This window comes from Centrocercus urophasianus, unplaced genomic scaffold (genome assembly GCF_019232065.1).
Source record: "Centrocercus urophasianus isolate 14NV4802_14NV808 unplaced genomic scaffold, USGS_Curo_1.0 seq_10, whole genome shotgun sequence".
NCBI lineage: Eukaryota > Metazoa > Chordata > Aves > Galliformes > Phasianidae > Centrocercus > Centrocercus urophasianus.
In genome coordinates, this window is record NW_024884142.1 from 1010414 (window position 1) to 1025712 (window position 15299).

The window sequence follows — 15299 nt, forward strand, 5'->3', positions numbered from 1 at the left end:
TGCCTCTGTACTATCTGTACTGTCCTACCTTTTCCTCCAGAGACTGTGCCCCATTGGAATAATATTTGAAGTTCTTTGAAAGATGGAGCTGTAGTGCTACAAAATACGGCAGCGTATTGATGTCTCTTGCTGAGAGATATGAGAAAATTTGTAATTTAACTCTGTAATTTGTAATGTAGCTCTGGGGAGAAACCCCAAGCCCCTGGAACTGCAGAAAACACAGAGGTATTAAATCCCTGGGTATTTCATAATTATCAGATCTGTGGTTCTTAATAATGATGATTAAGCAATTATGCAAAGCCACCTGTAGGTACTTAGAAGCTGGGCTGAATGAAAATTGTAATGCTTTTTAGTAGCTTTTCTACTCTTTTATTGGTAACATTACAAAACTATAAGAAACGTTTTCCTCAGTGGTGAAAGTTCACATTTTTCTGAGAATCTACAGTATGCCTTTTTAACCAGAGATTCCTTCTCTTCTTTATTCATTAACTTTTTTCTTCATGTAATAGTTAGATGCTCATCCTATATAACAAAACAGCTTTGCTTTTAATAAATATATTCATGTAGAGATGTTAAGCAAACTAGAACAGCAACAAACAGAAAAACAGAAACCCCAGGGCTAGCCAGTTACAAATGGCAAGTATGCTCGAGACAGCATTGAGAAAAAAAGAGTGATGACAGACTGAAAACCATGAGCTGAAGATAAATGCTGTGTAGTGAAAACAGAGGTCATTTGAACTGTAGCATAGGATTCATTTCTGTCTGTATTTCAGTGTAACTGTACATTATTTGATATACAACACTGTCACTGGATTATAGCCTGGCATGTTTTGGCAGATGCTTTGTGGACCTCAACAACGAAGTATTACCAGTTGTTTTTAGCTGTAGGCATGCTTGAAATGTATGCAGCACAGCAGTGCTATTTCATGCAAGGTTGTTTTGTTTTTCTCTCTTTTTTTTTGTACACCAGGGTACTGCGGGGCCGACATAAAAGCACTTTGCACTGAGGCTGCCTTGATTGCCCTGAGACGACGCTACCCCCAGATTTATGTGAGCAGTCAGAAGCTACAGCTTGATGTTTCGTCAGTAGTTCTCAGTGCGCAGGATTTTTATCATGCAATGCAGAACATTGTGCCTGCTTCCCAACGTGCCGTGACGTCTTCAGGACACGCATTATCTCCTGTGATCAGACCACTGTTGGAACGTACCTTTGCTGACCTTCTTGAGGTTTTACACAAAGTGTTTCCTCACGCTGAGTTCAGCCAGAGTGACAAAAGTGAAGGTATGTGGGTTGTTAGTTGGCTTTCTTCGACTGCTAGCCTCCAGCCTGATGTGTGTTTGGTTTAGTGTTATGTTCAAATGTGAATGCAGTTTGCTTGTCTGTTGCCTAATTTTTTTTTTGCGGATTTTAAGTTGCTGTGGCATTTAATGAATCCATGTGTAATGAAGCTATGTAGACCAATATGCTGTAGGTTTCAGTGTCATCTGGAAAAACAAACAAACAAACAAAAACCCCACATCCCTAAGTGATTTACAGCTTAAATGAGAAATAATAGAACATAATCAGATGGTAAAAAAACAAACAACAACTAAATAGAGTCTTTCTCAGCATGTTAGGACCTGGAATTGGTGCTCCTGCCTGAGTGTCAATTACGTGTCCTCAATTTTTGCTAGTTAGTGGGATAAAACAGGCTGCAAAGGAGTTTTATGGGGAGCTCAGAGCTCAGAAGTGGAGAGTATAGGTTAGACAAGATCCCTGGGCCTGTGGGGTGGTCATCTCCTGGATAATGAGGAAGTCCTGATGATTTCCTCACCTTGAAGTGCCTGATACACTTATGATCCTGGAGCTGTTTCTGCCAGGTTAGCAAGTTGAGAACTATTAGCTGTTGTGTCATTAGCTTTTTTTGCCAAATTAGTGAAGTCCAATGTGCTGAGGGGTCAGAAGTGTGTCAGAACTCTCCTGCAGTGGGAGTAGTTACGAGTGTGTTAGTGAAGCAGAGAGTAAAAAGGAACGTGACGGACTGTTTTGACTGGCAGTGATTCAGTAGGTTCTGTGTTTTGTGTTCTTGGAGACATACTTTAATAGTTAGCCTTGTCATTTCTTAAGTTAAATGTTGAAATTAGTTTGGTTTTTGATGTCTTTGTATTCTGACATAATATTTTTTACTGTTCATACTTGGAAACGCCTTCATCCCCCTGGCTTTATAAACGCTACTTGTGGTTGTGTGTAATTAACTTGAAAATAGTCTAGTCATGAAGTAGATCTGTGACAGCTATGACTTCTTCTTCTTTCCTGTTCCAGAACACGTTTTCAGACTGCACCCCAGGCAGCTTAGGCTGATCATTGTGCTGGCTGCAGCAGTTCCATAGACCAGTTTTTCCTCTGTCCCTTGAATTTCATGTACACATCAGGCCCTTTGTTGAATCGTTTCATTGGCAAACTCGTTTAAAAACATATTTTTGTTGGGTTACTTTTCTGCTGACTGGAACAGCTGAAGATTTCAAGAGTGGAGATGGCCTGAGGTGGGGTCAGGGAGTGGTGGAGCTTTGGGAAGGGATGCTTGCAGCTGTGGTTGGATCGCATTATGTTCTCTTGAAACGAGAATGGTGTAAGAAATTTGTCTCCCTTCATACTTCTTACCTTTTGGTAATGCTCAGTTTGGATACTATTGTTATTAAAGAATTGAATTAAAAACCCCTCTCTGTTATAAAGTTCTATTTGAGAATATTTAGTGCATGAGCGTAGGAGATACCCTGTGGGTATACATTTGGTATAGCAAAAATCTTGCATCTTGAGTTCTGCAGTGCTCCAAGAGTTAGGAGGTCTACATTCAATTGGTTTGAAGTGAAGGACATGGTTTAGTGAAAACTGTTGGCGGTAGGTGGATGGTTGGACTGGATGATCTTGTAGGTCTTTTCCAACCTTGGTGTTTCTGTGATTCTGTGAAGGGCTTCTGTCTTTGCCCTGAGTTAGATATCCAGCAGCTTTTCCTAATGCCTGTGGATATGGGCTATACGGGCTTGTTCTTGGCACCGGACTGAGATTTGTAGGCCTTCATTATCTTCACTTTATGATGCTTGCCAAAAGTGTGACTGCATTGCTGTTTGCCAAGAGACTTGTCATGTCCTCATCAAATACTTTTGTTGTCTCAACACTTTTTCCTGGGACTGTATGTGTGGATGGATAGCTGTTAGGTGGCATCTCTGTCCTACACTGTCAGTGCTGCCTTTATTGGTTCAGGGTAGTAGTACATGTGCTGTGGGTCAGATATTTGAGAATAACTCTTGTATCTCTTTATTTCGTGTCTTTTTTTCACAGCACTCCATTTTTCTAAATGGCTGTGGCCAACTTGGAGTGTTGCTGAGGTCTCTGGTGATTACCCTGCAACAGCAGCGTGCAGCTGTGGCTGAGCTGCTCTCAAGCTTGCCCATCCATTACAGAGTATTTTGTTGACCTCTGCACTTCTCTTGCTGACCATTTTCACCCTGATCATGCAAACTGATTTTGCTGAGGGAGTGAAGATGGTTTTTGAAGTTAACATGAAATAAATTCCTTTCCAAGGAGCAAATAAAGATCTCATAGCAGTTGATTTTCCATTATCTTATGGCAGCAGTCTATTCTTTATCCCACTGTAGCCATGGTAGTTAATTTAGCAGAACCTAATTTTCAAAAGGGTCTTCTGTCAACTGGTTGTTTTGGTTTACTGCCATGCTTACATTTTTTGCAGTTTTTTTGTCCCCAGAGGCTGTCTTTAGAATGTGATCAGTCTTTTAGCTTTTCGTTTCTAAAGGACTATGTAGAAATTACCTCATCATGTTGATGCATTAGCAAAGGAATTAAAATAGGTTGAAGTATAGAATATGAACTCAGGATTAGCTGCATTGATTGTAGTAGTTTCATTTGTGGTGGGTTTTTTGTTTGTTTGTTTGTTTTGGCAGATTGTCAGAGTGTGGGAAACAATTCCTTGTAAACACACATTGTCCACGTGGTGATGCAGAGAGTAATTTTGGAAGAAGTGTACCTGTAAAAGTTGGGTCACCAGTATGAAAGAAATAAATACAAAATTCTTTATAGTCTGAGGAATTAAAAATTTCATAACTTCATCCTTGAAAAATCTCTGACAGTAAAATAAAATTAAATGAAGCAATTCATAGCGAGTTAAACATTTTTTTGTTTGTGAGATTGTTCTGCTTGCTGGCTTGAAGAGTAAATTTGTAATTATTAGACTTCTGCAATATTTAATTTGCTTTTTTTTTTTTAAAAGTATTTATTATTCTGTGTTCTTACATTTTGACAGTTATAATATTTTTTTTCTTACTCTTGAAAATAAGTGTTGTAATTGAAGAAAATTGTAATGCCTTTTCTTGTTTGTTGTGAGTATAAGTGATGAGACTAATTAATGTATTTCTTGGAACAGATGTACCAAGTCTAATATTAGATGATAGTGAAGATGAGAATGCTTCATCAATTTTTGAGACGAGCTGTCCCTCAGGATCACCAAAGAAACAGTCATCAGCTGCTATACATAAACCCTACCTTCATTTTACAATGTGAGTGTTTCTCTAAATGTCTCTAACCAGATGGATGAAATTATGGCACTCTTAGATCAGTAGAGGTAATAAAGGTGTGGTGGCAATGCTGTTCTGTGTGAGGGAAAATATAACTGCACGGATTAGAGGTTTTAGATTGAAATGCTCTTAGGTAAGGCCACGTCCTGAACACAGCAATCAGAAACGGCTTGGAACAGATGGATTTGTCTTAGAAGTAAGGATCTTAACAGCAATTCTCAATTGTAACAAGCAGTATTGATTTGAAATACCACACATTGGGAAAAGAGATACTGAGGAATATTTCCCTGGGCTGGAGCTGTGGGGTGACCTGAGAGCAGCCTTTCAGCTCCTAAAGAGGAGCTGCAGAAAACAAAGGGACAGGCTTTTTGGCAGGGTCTGTGATGACAGAACAAGGGGAAATGGTTTCAAGCTCAGGAAGGATAGGTTTAGGTTAAATGTGAGGAAAAAAATCGCTTACAGTAAAGGAGTGAGGCACTGCAGCAGATTGCCCAGTGATGTGGTTGATGTCCCATCCCTGGAGACTTTCAAGTCCAGGCTGTGTCAGGCTCTGGGCAGCCTCATCTAGCTGTGGTGTCCCTGTTCATTGCAGGGCAGTTGGACTAAATGGCCCTCAGAGGTCCCTTCCAACTCTAAGGATTCTATGATTCTGTGATTTTTGAGGGTTAAATTTAGAGGTTTACTTTGTAGGAAACATTACGATGGCAGTAGAGATTTGCTTTGTCTTGGTCTGAAGCACTGTTGAGCTTCAGTGTATGCAGTTGTTTGGTTAAATGATAAAAATGTTTTGAGGTTTTTCAACATAGTTTTTCCTTTTTTTTCTTGGAAAGTTTTTGGGAAATGGGAATTTGGAAAGATTGTGTGAAATTTGGCTGCATCCTTTCTGTTCAATTTGAATTGCATACAGTAATTAACTGTAAAGTAACATTTCTTTGATTTTTAGTTAGAACTGTTTTAGCCTATGTTCCGTAGCTTCTCTGGGGAGTTTACTTAATAAAGAAAATGAGGTTAGGAGAACTGCTCAGTAGTAGTACTGTTCAGTAGAGCCATCTTGTGGAAAAATGCTAAATTTTTTTCTGCTAAAAAGTGATGCCAGGGCAGCATTTATGGAAATCTACACTTAAAAATAAGGATATAATTTAAATTCTCTGAGAAGTGTGTGGTCAAGTTTTTAATACTAAATTTAATTTAATACCAAATTCCTTACATGAACTCCTTCTTAGGATGTCTTCTATGTAGCAAGAATGAAAATAAGGTTTATCTTTGCAGTCTTTCTGCTTTCATAAAGTAAACTTAGTAAAAGAGTAGAATATGAACGGTGATTTTTGTTAAATCCTATTTCTTAAATTACAACACATTACATTCTTCTTGGAAATCTTAAGTATTATTTTTAGAGGATGAGATCATTAACTTGAAATTTCTGAGGTTACTGTAGAGATGCATGAACTTGATGTGACCAAATAGATAACTTGACTGAAAGTCCATTTATGTGAAAGTATGTTCATATGATGTATAAGTTTAATATGTGCACATTTTTGCAGATGAGTTTGAATAAAATTGTTGTGAAATTCAAGCAGTAGACAAGGCTTGAGTTACTTAGAGCTGAATTAGTGCTGAAGTATTTTACAGTTTGTTGAATCTTTTTAGGCAGTTGTAGGAAGTTGTCCATTACTTGGTCTTTTGGATTCTTAGCAAACAAAAGACCCAAAACAAATACCCAGGCTTGAAGCAGAGATTGAGGTTATATGTATTTCCATTGGTAACAGTGGCATGTTCATTCTAACTGTTGTCTGTTACAGGTCAGCTTATCACCAGCCAACCTCTTACCGACCGAGATTACTGCTAACTGGAGAGAGGGGTTCGGGTCAGACTTCACACCTTGCTCCAGCACTATTGCACACTCTTGAGAAGTTCTCTGTACACAGGCTAGATCTGCCAGCACTTTATTCAGTCAGTGCCAAAACACCTGAAGAATCGTGTGCACAGGTGACATTTAAAATTCTCTTCTAATAGGTAACTGATGTAATTCTGGAACAGATCTGTAGCATCTAAATAGTGGCAGCTGAGTGGTGTGTTAGGTAAAAGCCAGATTTTCATAGGCATATTTTAAATATAGATCTCTCTAGATGGATATTCAGATCTCTGTTGACTAATAAGAGTAATCATGTTTTTAACATGACTGCTCAGGCGCAAACCTTATCTCAAGCAAATTGAATCTGGGTTTTTGGTTCCGGATTTTCATTTTTGTTAGTTTATGTGTAAATCATTGTGTTGTGGATTTATGCTCAATTACTTACTGTAAATGCTTAAGTGTGTGGTGAATTTTATGGTGTGTAAGGATAGCAAGCCAGTTTAATTTTCATATTGATAGTTCAATCTTGACAAGCTTTTAAAACATACACAACAAGCAGTATTTTTGTAGGGCCTACCACAAGGATGTAAAATAACTGAATGATACAGCTAACAATTGCAAACAGTTGCTTAGAAAGCCTTAATTATTAGATAATGTTAATTTACTGGAGGATTTGTATCCCAAGTATTACCAACACAACTCATTTCCTAGTCTGCAAGAGTTTTGCTTCTCATGGGGGATAACAACGATTTTAGTTAAACATCATTGTTACTTTTAATTAGATCTTTCGTGAAGCTCGAAGAACAGTACCAAGTATTGTTTACATGCCTCAGATTGGTGATTGGTGGGAAGCTGTCAGTGAAACTGTGAGAGCTACTTTTCTAACCTTGCTGCAAGATATACCATCTTTCTCCCCTATATTTCTGCTGTCTACCTCTGAGTCCATGTATAGTGAATTGCCTGAAGAGGTAAGTTGATTGTGGGAGGGCAGTGTTATTATGGATGCATGTGCTATTCAACATGTTCTGATCACATGAAAACATTGTTTTGTGCTGTTTTTCAAACTTTACAGAAAATTACAGATTTTATTACAATGAGGGAGGTACTTCCACATTACTGACAGTCAGAATCTCCACACTGTTTTGCTGAGGAGGCCAAGTTCTTGAACTATACTTGCTGTTTAGAAATGACATAGTTCCTTTAAAGTGTTGATGGATTCAACCCATCGTGGGCTTGTTCTCTGGTCTGCTGTTGAAGGCAGTGATGGAATTCCAGTAGCATGTATGGAGTACAGTTGATTTTCTTCATAGTGGCTGGTATAATGTTGTGTTTTGCATTTAGGAGGGGAAGAGTGTTGAAAACTCTCCAACTTTTCAGCTATCAAGCAGGAGAAGGGTGCAAAAGGAGCTGGGAGAGAGCAGGAACTCTGTAGCTGACCCAAACTGACAAAGGGATGTTGTTCTATGCGCACTGCTCTCACATGTCCAGCTTTTCATCCGCTAGGACCCCCAAGTCTTTCTCCACAGCGCCTTTTTCCTCCTGTTTGTAGACATACCTGGGATTGCCCCAATGCAGGCGTGACACCTTGCACTTGGCCTTGTTGAACCTCATTAGGTTCATGTGGGCCCGCTTCTTAAACCTGCCCAGGTCCCTCTGGATGGCATCCCTTCCTTCAGTGTGCACAGATTGTACACAGAGTTTCCTATCTTCTCTAATGTGGTTAATTGTGGAAAAGTTTGTGACGAGCATTTTTGTATGGTTGCTAATTACGTCACTTTGAGTGGAGGCTCAGTTTTTACACAGCATTATTTTCTTTTGTAGGTGAAATGTATTTTCAGAATCCAATATGAAGAGGTTTTTTATATTCAGAAACCAAGTGAAGAAGACAGATTGCGATTTTTCAGAGGATTAATTCTTGATGAGGCTGCAATGCCCCCACCAAGAAGGAAACAGGCTGGTAAACTAAATTACAGTAAAGCCAATAATAATGTGATCTCAGTGTTTTGTTTTCTGATTCCTTTTCTGATGCTGATTTCTTTTCAGAAGGCACGAGTAACTGACAGCTAGTGTAGGTAATAGGTGGCAATGTTTCTGTACCCAGAAAGGTTATTTGGAGGAGGATTGGAGGAATTGCAGTTACTGGTTTTAGAAAATGGGGGGGCTGTGGGACTAAGAGTTCATTGATGGTTGGTTGGTGAGACCCATTAAACACGTAGTGAATTTGGAGGGGCATCATCATAAAATGCGCTGTCGTTAATACTTCTGTTGTCTGACTTCTTGTTTTTTTTCCCTAGCTCTTCGTGCTATGGAAGTTCTTCCTCTTGCACTGCCATCTCCTGCCCGTGAGCTGTCGGAAGCAGAAAAACAACGAATGGAGGACCAGGAAGAGAACACGTTGAGAGAGCTGCGGTTGTTTCTCAGGGATGTAACCAAGAGGCTGGCTACAGACAAGCGCTTTAACATCTTCAGCAAACCGGTGGATATTGAAGAGGTCTTGTTTCAGTGATGTGCAAACAATGAAGTTGAAGTTATTAGAAAAAGAGTGTCAATTGAAAAAGGAAATGGAGAAGTGAATAATTAAAATGAATGTTTTAGCTGTAATCTTTCCTATGTAGGCTGTTAGTTTTAGCTGGTGAGATGGTCACAGCCACGTCAATTGAGATGCAAGGAGTTTGAGAATGTTATTTGTACCAGTAACCTGTAGGAAACTGTGATTTCCAGTCAGTTTTCCAACTAAAAGTAGCATTTAAAAATGCCACTCCCATCCCTGCCAGTGCTTCTGAAATATTTGGAAGCATAAATACTATTCTTTAATGAAAGCTTTTAGAGCATAATAGTCCTGTAGGCATGATAGTATTGGAAAAGCAATCTGTGTGTTCTGTAATGTAGCAAGCATTAATAGTATTGTTGAATAATTTCAGCAGTAATGCTTACAGATGCCATTAATTGCAGATGGTAGCACTTTATAAGGCATTTGCTGGATGATTATATAGTGTGCACACCTAACTGATCAGATGGCTCCATCTGCAAATCTATTTTCAGATGCTTGTATAAGAAAAGGACGTGGTTTAGCCTGACTTAAAAATCAAATGCTGCAAGTCTGGTAGTTAGGATTGTTTGTCTTTTGTTTCTCATGAGACATTTCTATTAGCAGATACTACGAGACAAATATGAGATGTTTGCAGTACAGCACTGTAGAAAATGAATTTGCATTGTAAATTTCACACGCCTAAATAGCGTATTTTTTTGTCTCATGCAGTCCTCTTAGTGGGAGCTTTCCTCAGTCTTGTGCAGCTGTTTTTGTTTGAAAGCTGTGTGAAAGGCTGAGGAGCTCTTCAGTAAGGCATTGCAGTGTGAGCATGGTCAAAGGAGTATTTTTATTATGAAACTGCTCAGGAGTTGTAGGGAATCCATCGTACTCATGGTAAAATTCTTTTTCCCCCAATGAATTTGCAGTTCAAATACACATGAATAAGTTTAGGGAGAAAAAAAAAAACACAAAAAAAAACCAAAACAGAACACCCACAAAATCACAGTCCTGGCTTTGTGGGTGGAGAAATTAAATAAAATCACATTAGCAGGATTTTTTTGCATGCCTTGTAATGTATGGCAGCACTAGAAATTGTCCCTTTTTGTCCCATGTCATCCTTTCAAGCATGGCTCTGTCCCATTGTAGAAGAGCTGTCTGATTTTCTGAAGAAGTGTTAAGCTTGTTCCACTCCTGCTTGCGTTGCAGAGGGAATAATGCTGCTGTGTGACAAATCAGAGATTTTCCTGACTAATACAACAGCAGTGTTTACAGCTTCCAGTGAAAGATTATTTCTGATGTGCTAATGAGAAGAGGAAGCTCATGACTTGGCGTTCCACTCAATGAACTAATTATCATGTTTCTATAGAGAGAGGCATAAGGAGAATTTTTGCCATTTGAATTTTTCAGCATAAATTTCAGTGTGCTTAGGGAGTTAGGCTACATACTGCTGTCCACTGCACTAAAGCACTGAAGTTATTTTATGTTGTAATAGATTTTTGTATGAATATCTATAGATACTTCATTTAAAGAAACCTATTAAGTCTTAACAGAGCCACTGCAGCTTGATCTGGATATGTGTGTAACTGCTCACTATTTTGGCAGCTACCATCATACGTGGGTGATTTCAAAAGAAAAAAAGCAATGCTGTTTCTGAGGCTGCCAGTGTTTCTAATTGATTGCAACCTTAATTGCAGTGAAACATGCACCTATAGGATTTTTCTGCCTTGAAGTAAATAACAAATTAATAGGTTTTTTTTATGAACTTTGTTACAGCAGCTGTGCTGATACATTTGACTGTCAAGCTTGAGCCCCTTATGGTACCATTAATTATGTAAAATGTTTTCAGTGTGCCCTAGTGGAAGCTGAATTTCCATTTGTGAGCTAAGCTTGTAGTAAGCTGTGAACTCTGACATAATACTTTCTCTTTAGACTGCCCTTCTGTAAAGTTACTGTCTTCGATCAATAGAACCTGACTTTTCTAAAAAATGAAATTGATTGAAGGAATTAATTAATCACATATACTTACAGGTTGGTAATTTGACTGTTCAGTTTAATGAAAAGTTTGCTGAAAACTTGAACAACACACAGTTTTCCTCATTTTTCTTTGGGTGAAGCTTCTTGTTTTCTCTTTCCAGCTCAAGATAGTGTTATAACAGTCACAAAAAAAAACTAGAAATAAAAATGCATTTAGATAAAATGCTGTGCCTCAAAAACACCATCAGCTCCATTTTAGAGAAACTGAAGAAACTGGAAGTCCTGTTAAAACTTTGACTTTTAACATAATTTTTCTTTTATTATTGAAACTGTTTAGTTATTGTGTAGGGGCTAAGCATGTGGAATGAATAAGGCTACAAAGATATGAAACTAGCAGTGTTCAAATACAGTCCTTTGTCATTTTTGTGTGCTGTTTGATTGCAGGTTTCAGATTACCTTGAAGTTATCAAAGAGCCAATGGACCTGTCAACAGTAATAACCAAAATTGATAAACACAACTACTTAACAGCCAAGGATTTCCTAACAGATATTGATCTGATATGCAGCAATGCATTGGAGTACAATCCAGACAAAGATCCTGGAGGTAAGATCTGCTTCATCTTGGCTTCCCTAAATTGAAAGCGTGGTACTTAATCACATATTCAGTTACTATTCTAGTCTCTAAATAAGCTGCATGCTTTATTATAATTAAGATAAACAAGCAAATTTCCTAAGTGTCTGTGCTTTTAGTGTTCTAAGGCACTTGGAGCACTGGGGGACGTTACAAGAGCTACAGCACTTAGAGTTGTTCTCTAATAAATTAGGTTTTGTAGCTCCTTTTAAAATTCAATAGCTCATTTTCATTGAATTGACTTTGCATATGCAACAAAAGCCACTGCGATTTGGAGAGCTGCGGAGAGAATACTACACACAATCTGGCAGTGGTCTGCTTTTATTTTCTCATTGGCTTAAAATGTGAAATGCACCTACAGAAATTAAGAAATGTCTGTCTGGGGATAGAAATAAAGTGAGATAGATCATCAGGCAAGGAAGTTGCTGCAGCTGGTTAGGAGAGATTTAGAAGGTTTGGTCTCTACAGTGTCACACTGTGCTTTCAATTAAGGCAGAATTTGTGGAATGAAATGCATGGGAAGCTGTTCATACTGAAAGGAAAGAGCATATTTTATACTCTTTGCAGGGGCCACCTTATTGTGAATATTGTTAAAAGAAAGCCTTTCATTTGGCAGCTTTCAGAATCATCAAGAAAACATTTAAAATGCAAAAGCAACGTCCTTTTAATGTAGTTTTATTTTTAAATTTGTGATACCAGAAGTCTGACTCTGTCTGTAGACCAATGCATTTAAGTGTTTTATGAAATAATTTTACCAGGTTATAGCCTGGTTATGTATATTTTTTAACTCAAATTTTTGATGTTATTCTTTCCCATTCTCCTGTACTTCTGAGCTGTAAGCTGAATGCTGAGAGCACTAATCCTCTTGGGTGGTTATTTTGAAAAACATGTTGTATTCTAAAATTGTTTTGCACGGTTTAGTTCCCATAATGTCAGATCCTAGCTTTGCAAAGCCAGGGTCATGTGAGAAGAATGCCTTGCATTTGTGTAGCTGTGAAGCCTCAAGTTGAGAGTTTTTCATGTTTCATGTGCCTTCTGAACGTAGTGCTAGTTCATAGCTTTTGAAAAGAAACCTTTCTTTGATTTATGGATGCTTTCTGTATTACAGCTAAAAAAAAATAATACACTGGTAGAATTCAGCAAATGATTCAGTGTGTTCTTGGTAACACTGCTTAAGGACTTCTAATGTGTAATTATGAGATAATCAAAGCCTTGATGGGCATATGGGATTCTCTGAGTGTCTCTGAAGAGTGCCTGCTCACGTAGTGAGGGCTGGGAGTGACACCTCCTGCATGTGACCGACATGTTTTTGACTTAATGATGGGCTTTGGGAAAAATTGGCATTAATTCACACCTTTTGTTCTCCTTTTTTAGGCCTTTTGGATCTGTGAGCTTGGTTGCTCAGTTCTGGGAAATATAGTCTGAAGAGGTTCTTGAAGTTGTAGAGCAGGTCTCTCTACCTCCAAAGAACAGATTTGGAGGTCAGGTCTTCTAGGAATCGTGACATGAATCTCAAGTTTGGTGTGGCAGAAACTTGAAATAGCAAAGGCAGCTTGGGCAGAATGTAGAGTTGGAACTTTTCATTGAGCTTAACCAAAGAGAAGAGCTTTAGGAAACAAGCATAGGGAGCCAAAGTAGGAACATTTTAGTTTTTTCCTTATGTCAGGATTAAATGAGGAGAAATGGATCTGGCTGTTCCTAGGTTAAGTTTCTGATTGTAGCTTCTCAACTTTGAGAAGGCAGTTGAAAGATAGTTCTGTCTTCTGCGTTGTCACAGATTGATTATATATTGTTCTTCTGGCATGTAAGATGTCATGAGTTTTTGTATGAATACACTGCTGGAACAGTACATCATTTCTATTCTGAGTAGGCATTATATGTGTTCAAATCCATTAACTGATCATAAAGCTATAAAAAAAATCCATTAACTGATTATTAAGCTATAAACATTCATATTTTTAAAGCTGGGCTTATATCCTTCCTTTGTCTCATGCATGAATTTGCAAGAGTTTCATACTGTACCTGGTTCTGTTCTGTCATTCAGTTTGGAAAGGCAGTTGGAGTAAACAGTTCATATACTGAACATAAATGCTCAAAACTGGATTCTTTTTGTTCTTTTAAAATTTATTTTTCTATACAGTTGCAGGTAGATCTCAACAAGAGAATCTTTCTTTTTCCCCTCCATTATTTGACCATTTTTTCCATTCTTCAGGAATGGGAACAACCTTTGTGTATTAGACAGATTAGTGTTTGCATCTTCAAAACGTCTGTGGGAAAGTCTTGCCTATCACAGGATGTGAGAAAAGAAGTATTTCAGTCAAATGTTCCCTTCAAAAGATGCAAAATAACATTTGCTATTTCAGTAAAATATTGGTGTAGACTTGGGAATCTGTGCCCCTGTATTGTTTGATAGAATACGGTTGGTGGTATGGTCATCTGTGGTCGTGTGATTCAACTTGTGCTTACATTCATGGTGCTTTTTGGTAGGTTTATATAAAAACCTGTTGTGTTAAATGCAAGTATGACATGTTAACGTGACTCTACAAACCTGGTTTTGGGGAAGGCTATTTCAACAGTAAGCTTCTAATCAATATCAAAAACCCAACTTAAACTCCATGTAGAGCTTTGATCACTACAGAGGCTTTTTTTTCCCCCCTCCTTTTAGTAGGTTGTTTTGTATTTTATTTCCTGACTGACTTACACATCAACAAACTGCAGATGTTTATTTGTGATCACAAATCAAGATGCTCCACAAGTATATGTGTGTTAAAGAAAAGAAAAGGAATAAATCTGCTTTCCAGTCAATTAAAACAGTAGTAGATTTCCTCAGAAAACATACTGAGGGCTTGATTGGGCTGGATGTTGGTATTATTTTTGACTCAGCTGCCCTCTCATCTGTAAAATATACTGTTTCTAGATTTATAAACCTTGTTTAGTAAATGTTCATTGATACTCTTAATTGTTGTACTTAGTAATTATTAAAACAGATTAAATATGCTAATTATATAATACGCTGTAGAGATTAATGTTGGTGTTTGCTGTATAAGTACATCCATCAGCTGGAAAAAGCAATTCAGTGTGGATGAATTGACAAATTAAATATGTTTGTGCTAAAAGTAAATGGTGTTGTAGATTTCACTGAAAAGCAGCATTCTAGATGTCAGTTTTCTCCCCATATGGCTTAACTTGCTAAGTCAAAATTACTTCTCAAATACAGCAACAGCAATGGAAGAATTTCTTTTGTGCATTTCCAAGAGATTTTGGCCAGTTTTTCCGGAGCAGGTCAAAATGAGAAATAACTATTCGTTATCAGCAGCAATCTGGTGAAGCATGAGATGGAATTTTATAGCATTTGTTGAAGAAAAATTAAACAATTAAAAAAAAAAAAAGTAAAAAAAAAAAAAGTAAAGAATGTAGTCCTGATCTGCCGTACAAATTCAGAGGGTGTCCAGTATGATTTTGCTGACAATAGATGGATGTTACCTCCTTAGGGAGTGAATTTATTCCTGGACAAGTCTCTTGATACTTGGGGCACCCTTATTGCACTCCATGATTCTGTGTAGATCTGCCTGGGGGAACTGGCGACACCTGCTGGTTCTCGTGAGTTTTGAAGAGCTGCGAGTTGATTTGAGTGTGTTCATCTTTCATCTTTTGCCTTTGTTTAGAAATGCCACTATTGATTAAATAAACAGTTTGTACTTCTGAGAACTACTATATTTTTAACATTGCTGGGTTGGAATTTT

At 37.9% G+C, this 15299-nt stretch overlaps 1 protein-coding gene across 3 annotated transcripts in view; it reads left to right on the forward strand.

Annotated features, from left to right (window-relative positions):
- ATAD2B (ATPase family AAA domain containing 2B) overlaps positions 1-15299 on the forward strand; it is a 69675-nt gene that overhangs the window by 35137 nt on the left and 19239 nt on the right. For 2 of the 3 annotated variants that reach the window (XM_042829794.1, XM_042829809.1), the window contains exons 16-22: positions 971-1282; positions 4419-4551; positions 6369-6555; positions 7204-7389; positions 8243-8378; positions 8716-8912; positions 11370-11529. In XM_042829794.1, coding sequence (XP_042685728.1) covers positions 971-1282; positions 4419-4551; positions 6369-6555; positions 7204-7389; positions 8243-8378; positions 8716-8912; positions 11370-11529 — 1311 coding nt within the window. The remainder of the gene's footprint in view (positions 1-970; positions 1283-4418; positions 4552-6368; positions 6556-7203; positions 7390-8242; positions 8379-8715; positions 8913-11369; positions 11530-15299) is intronic. The other variant, XM_042829803.1, reaches the window with a different exon arrangement.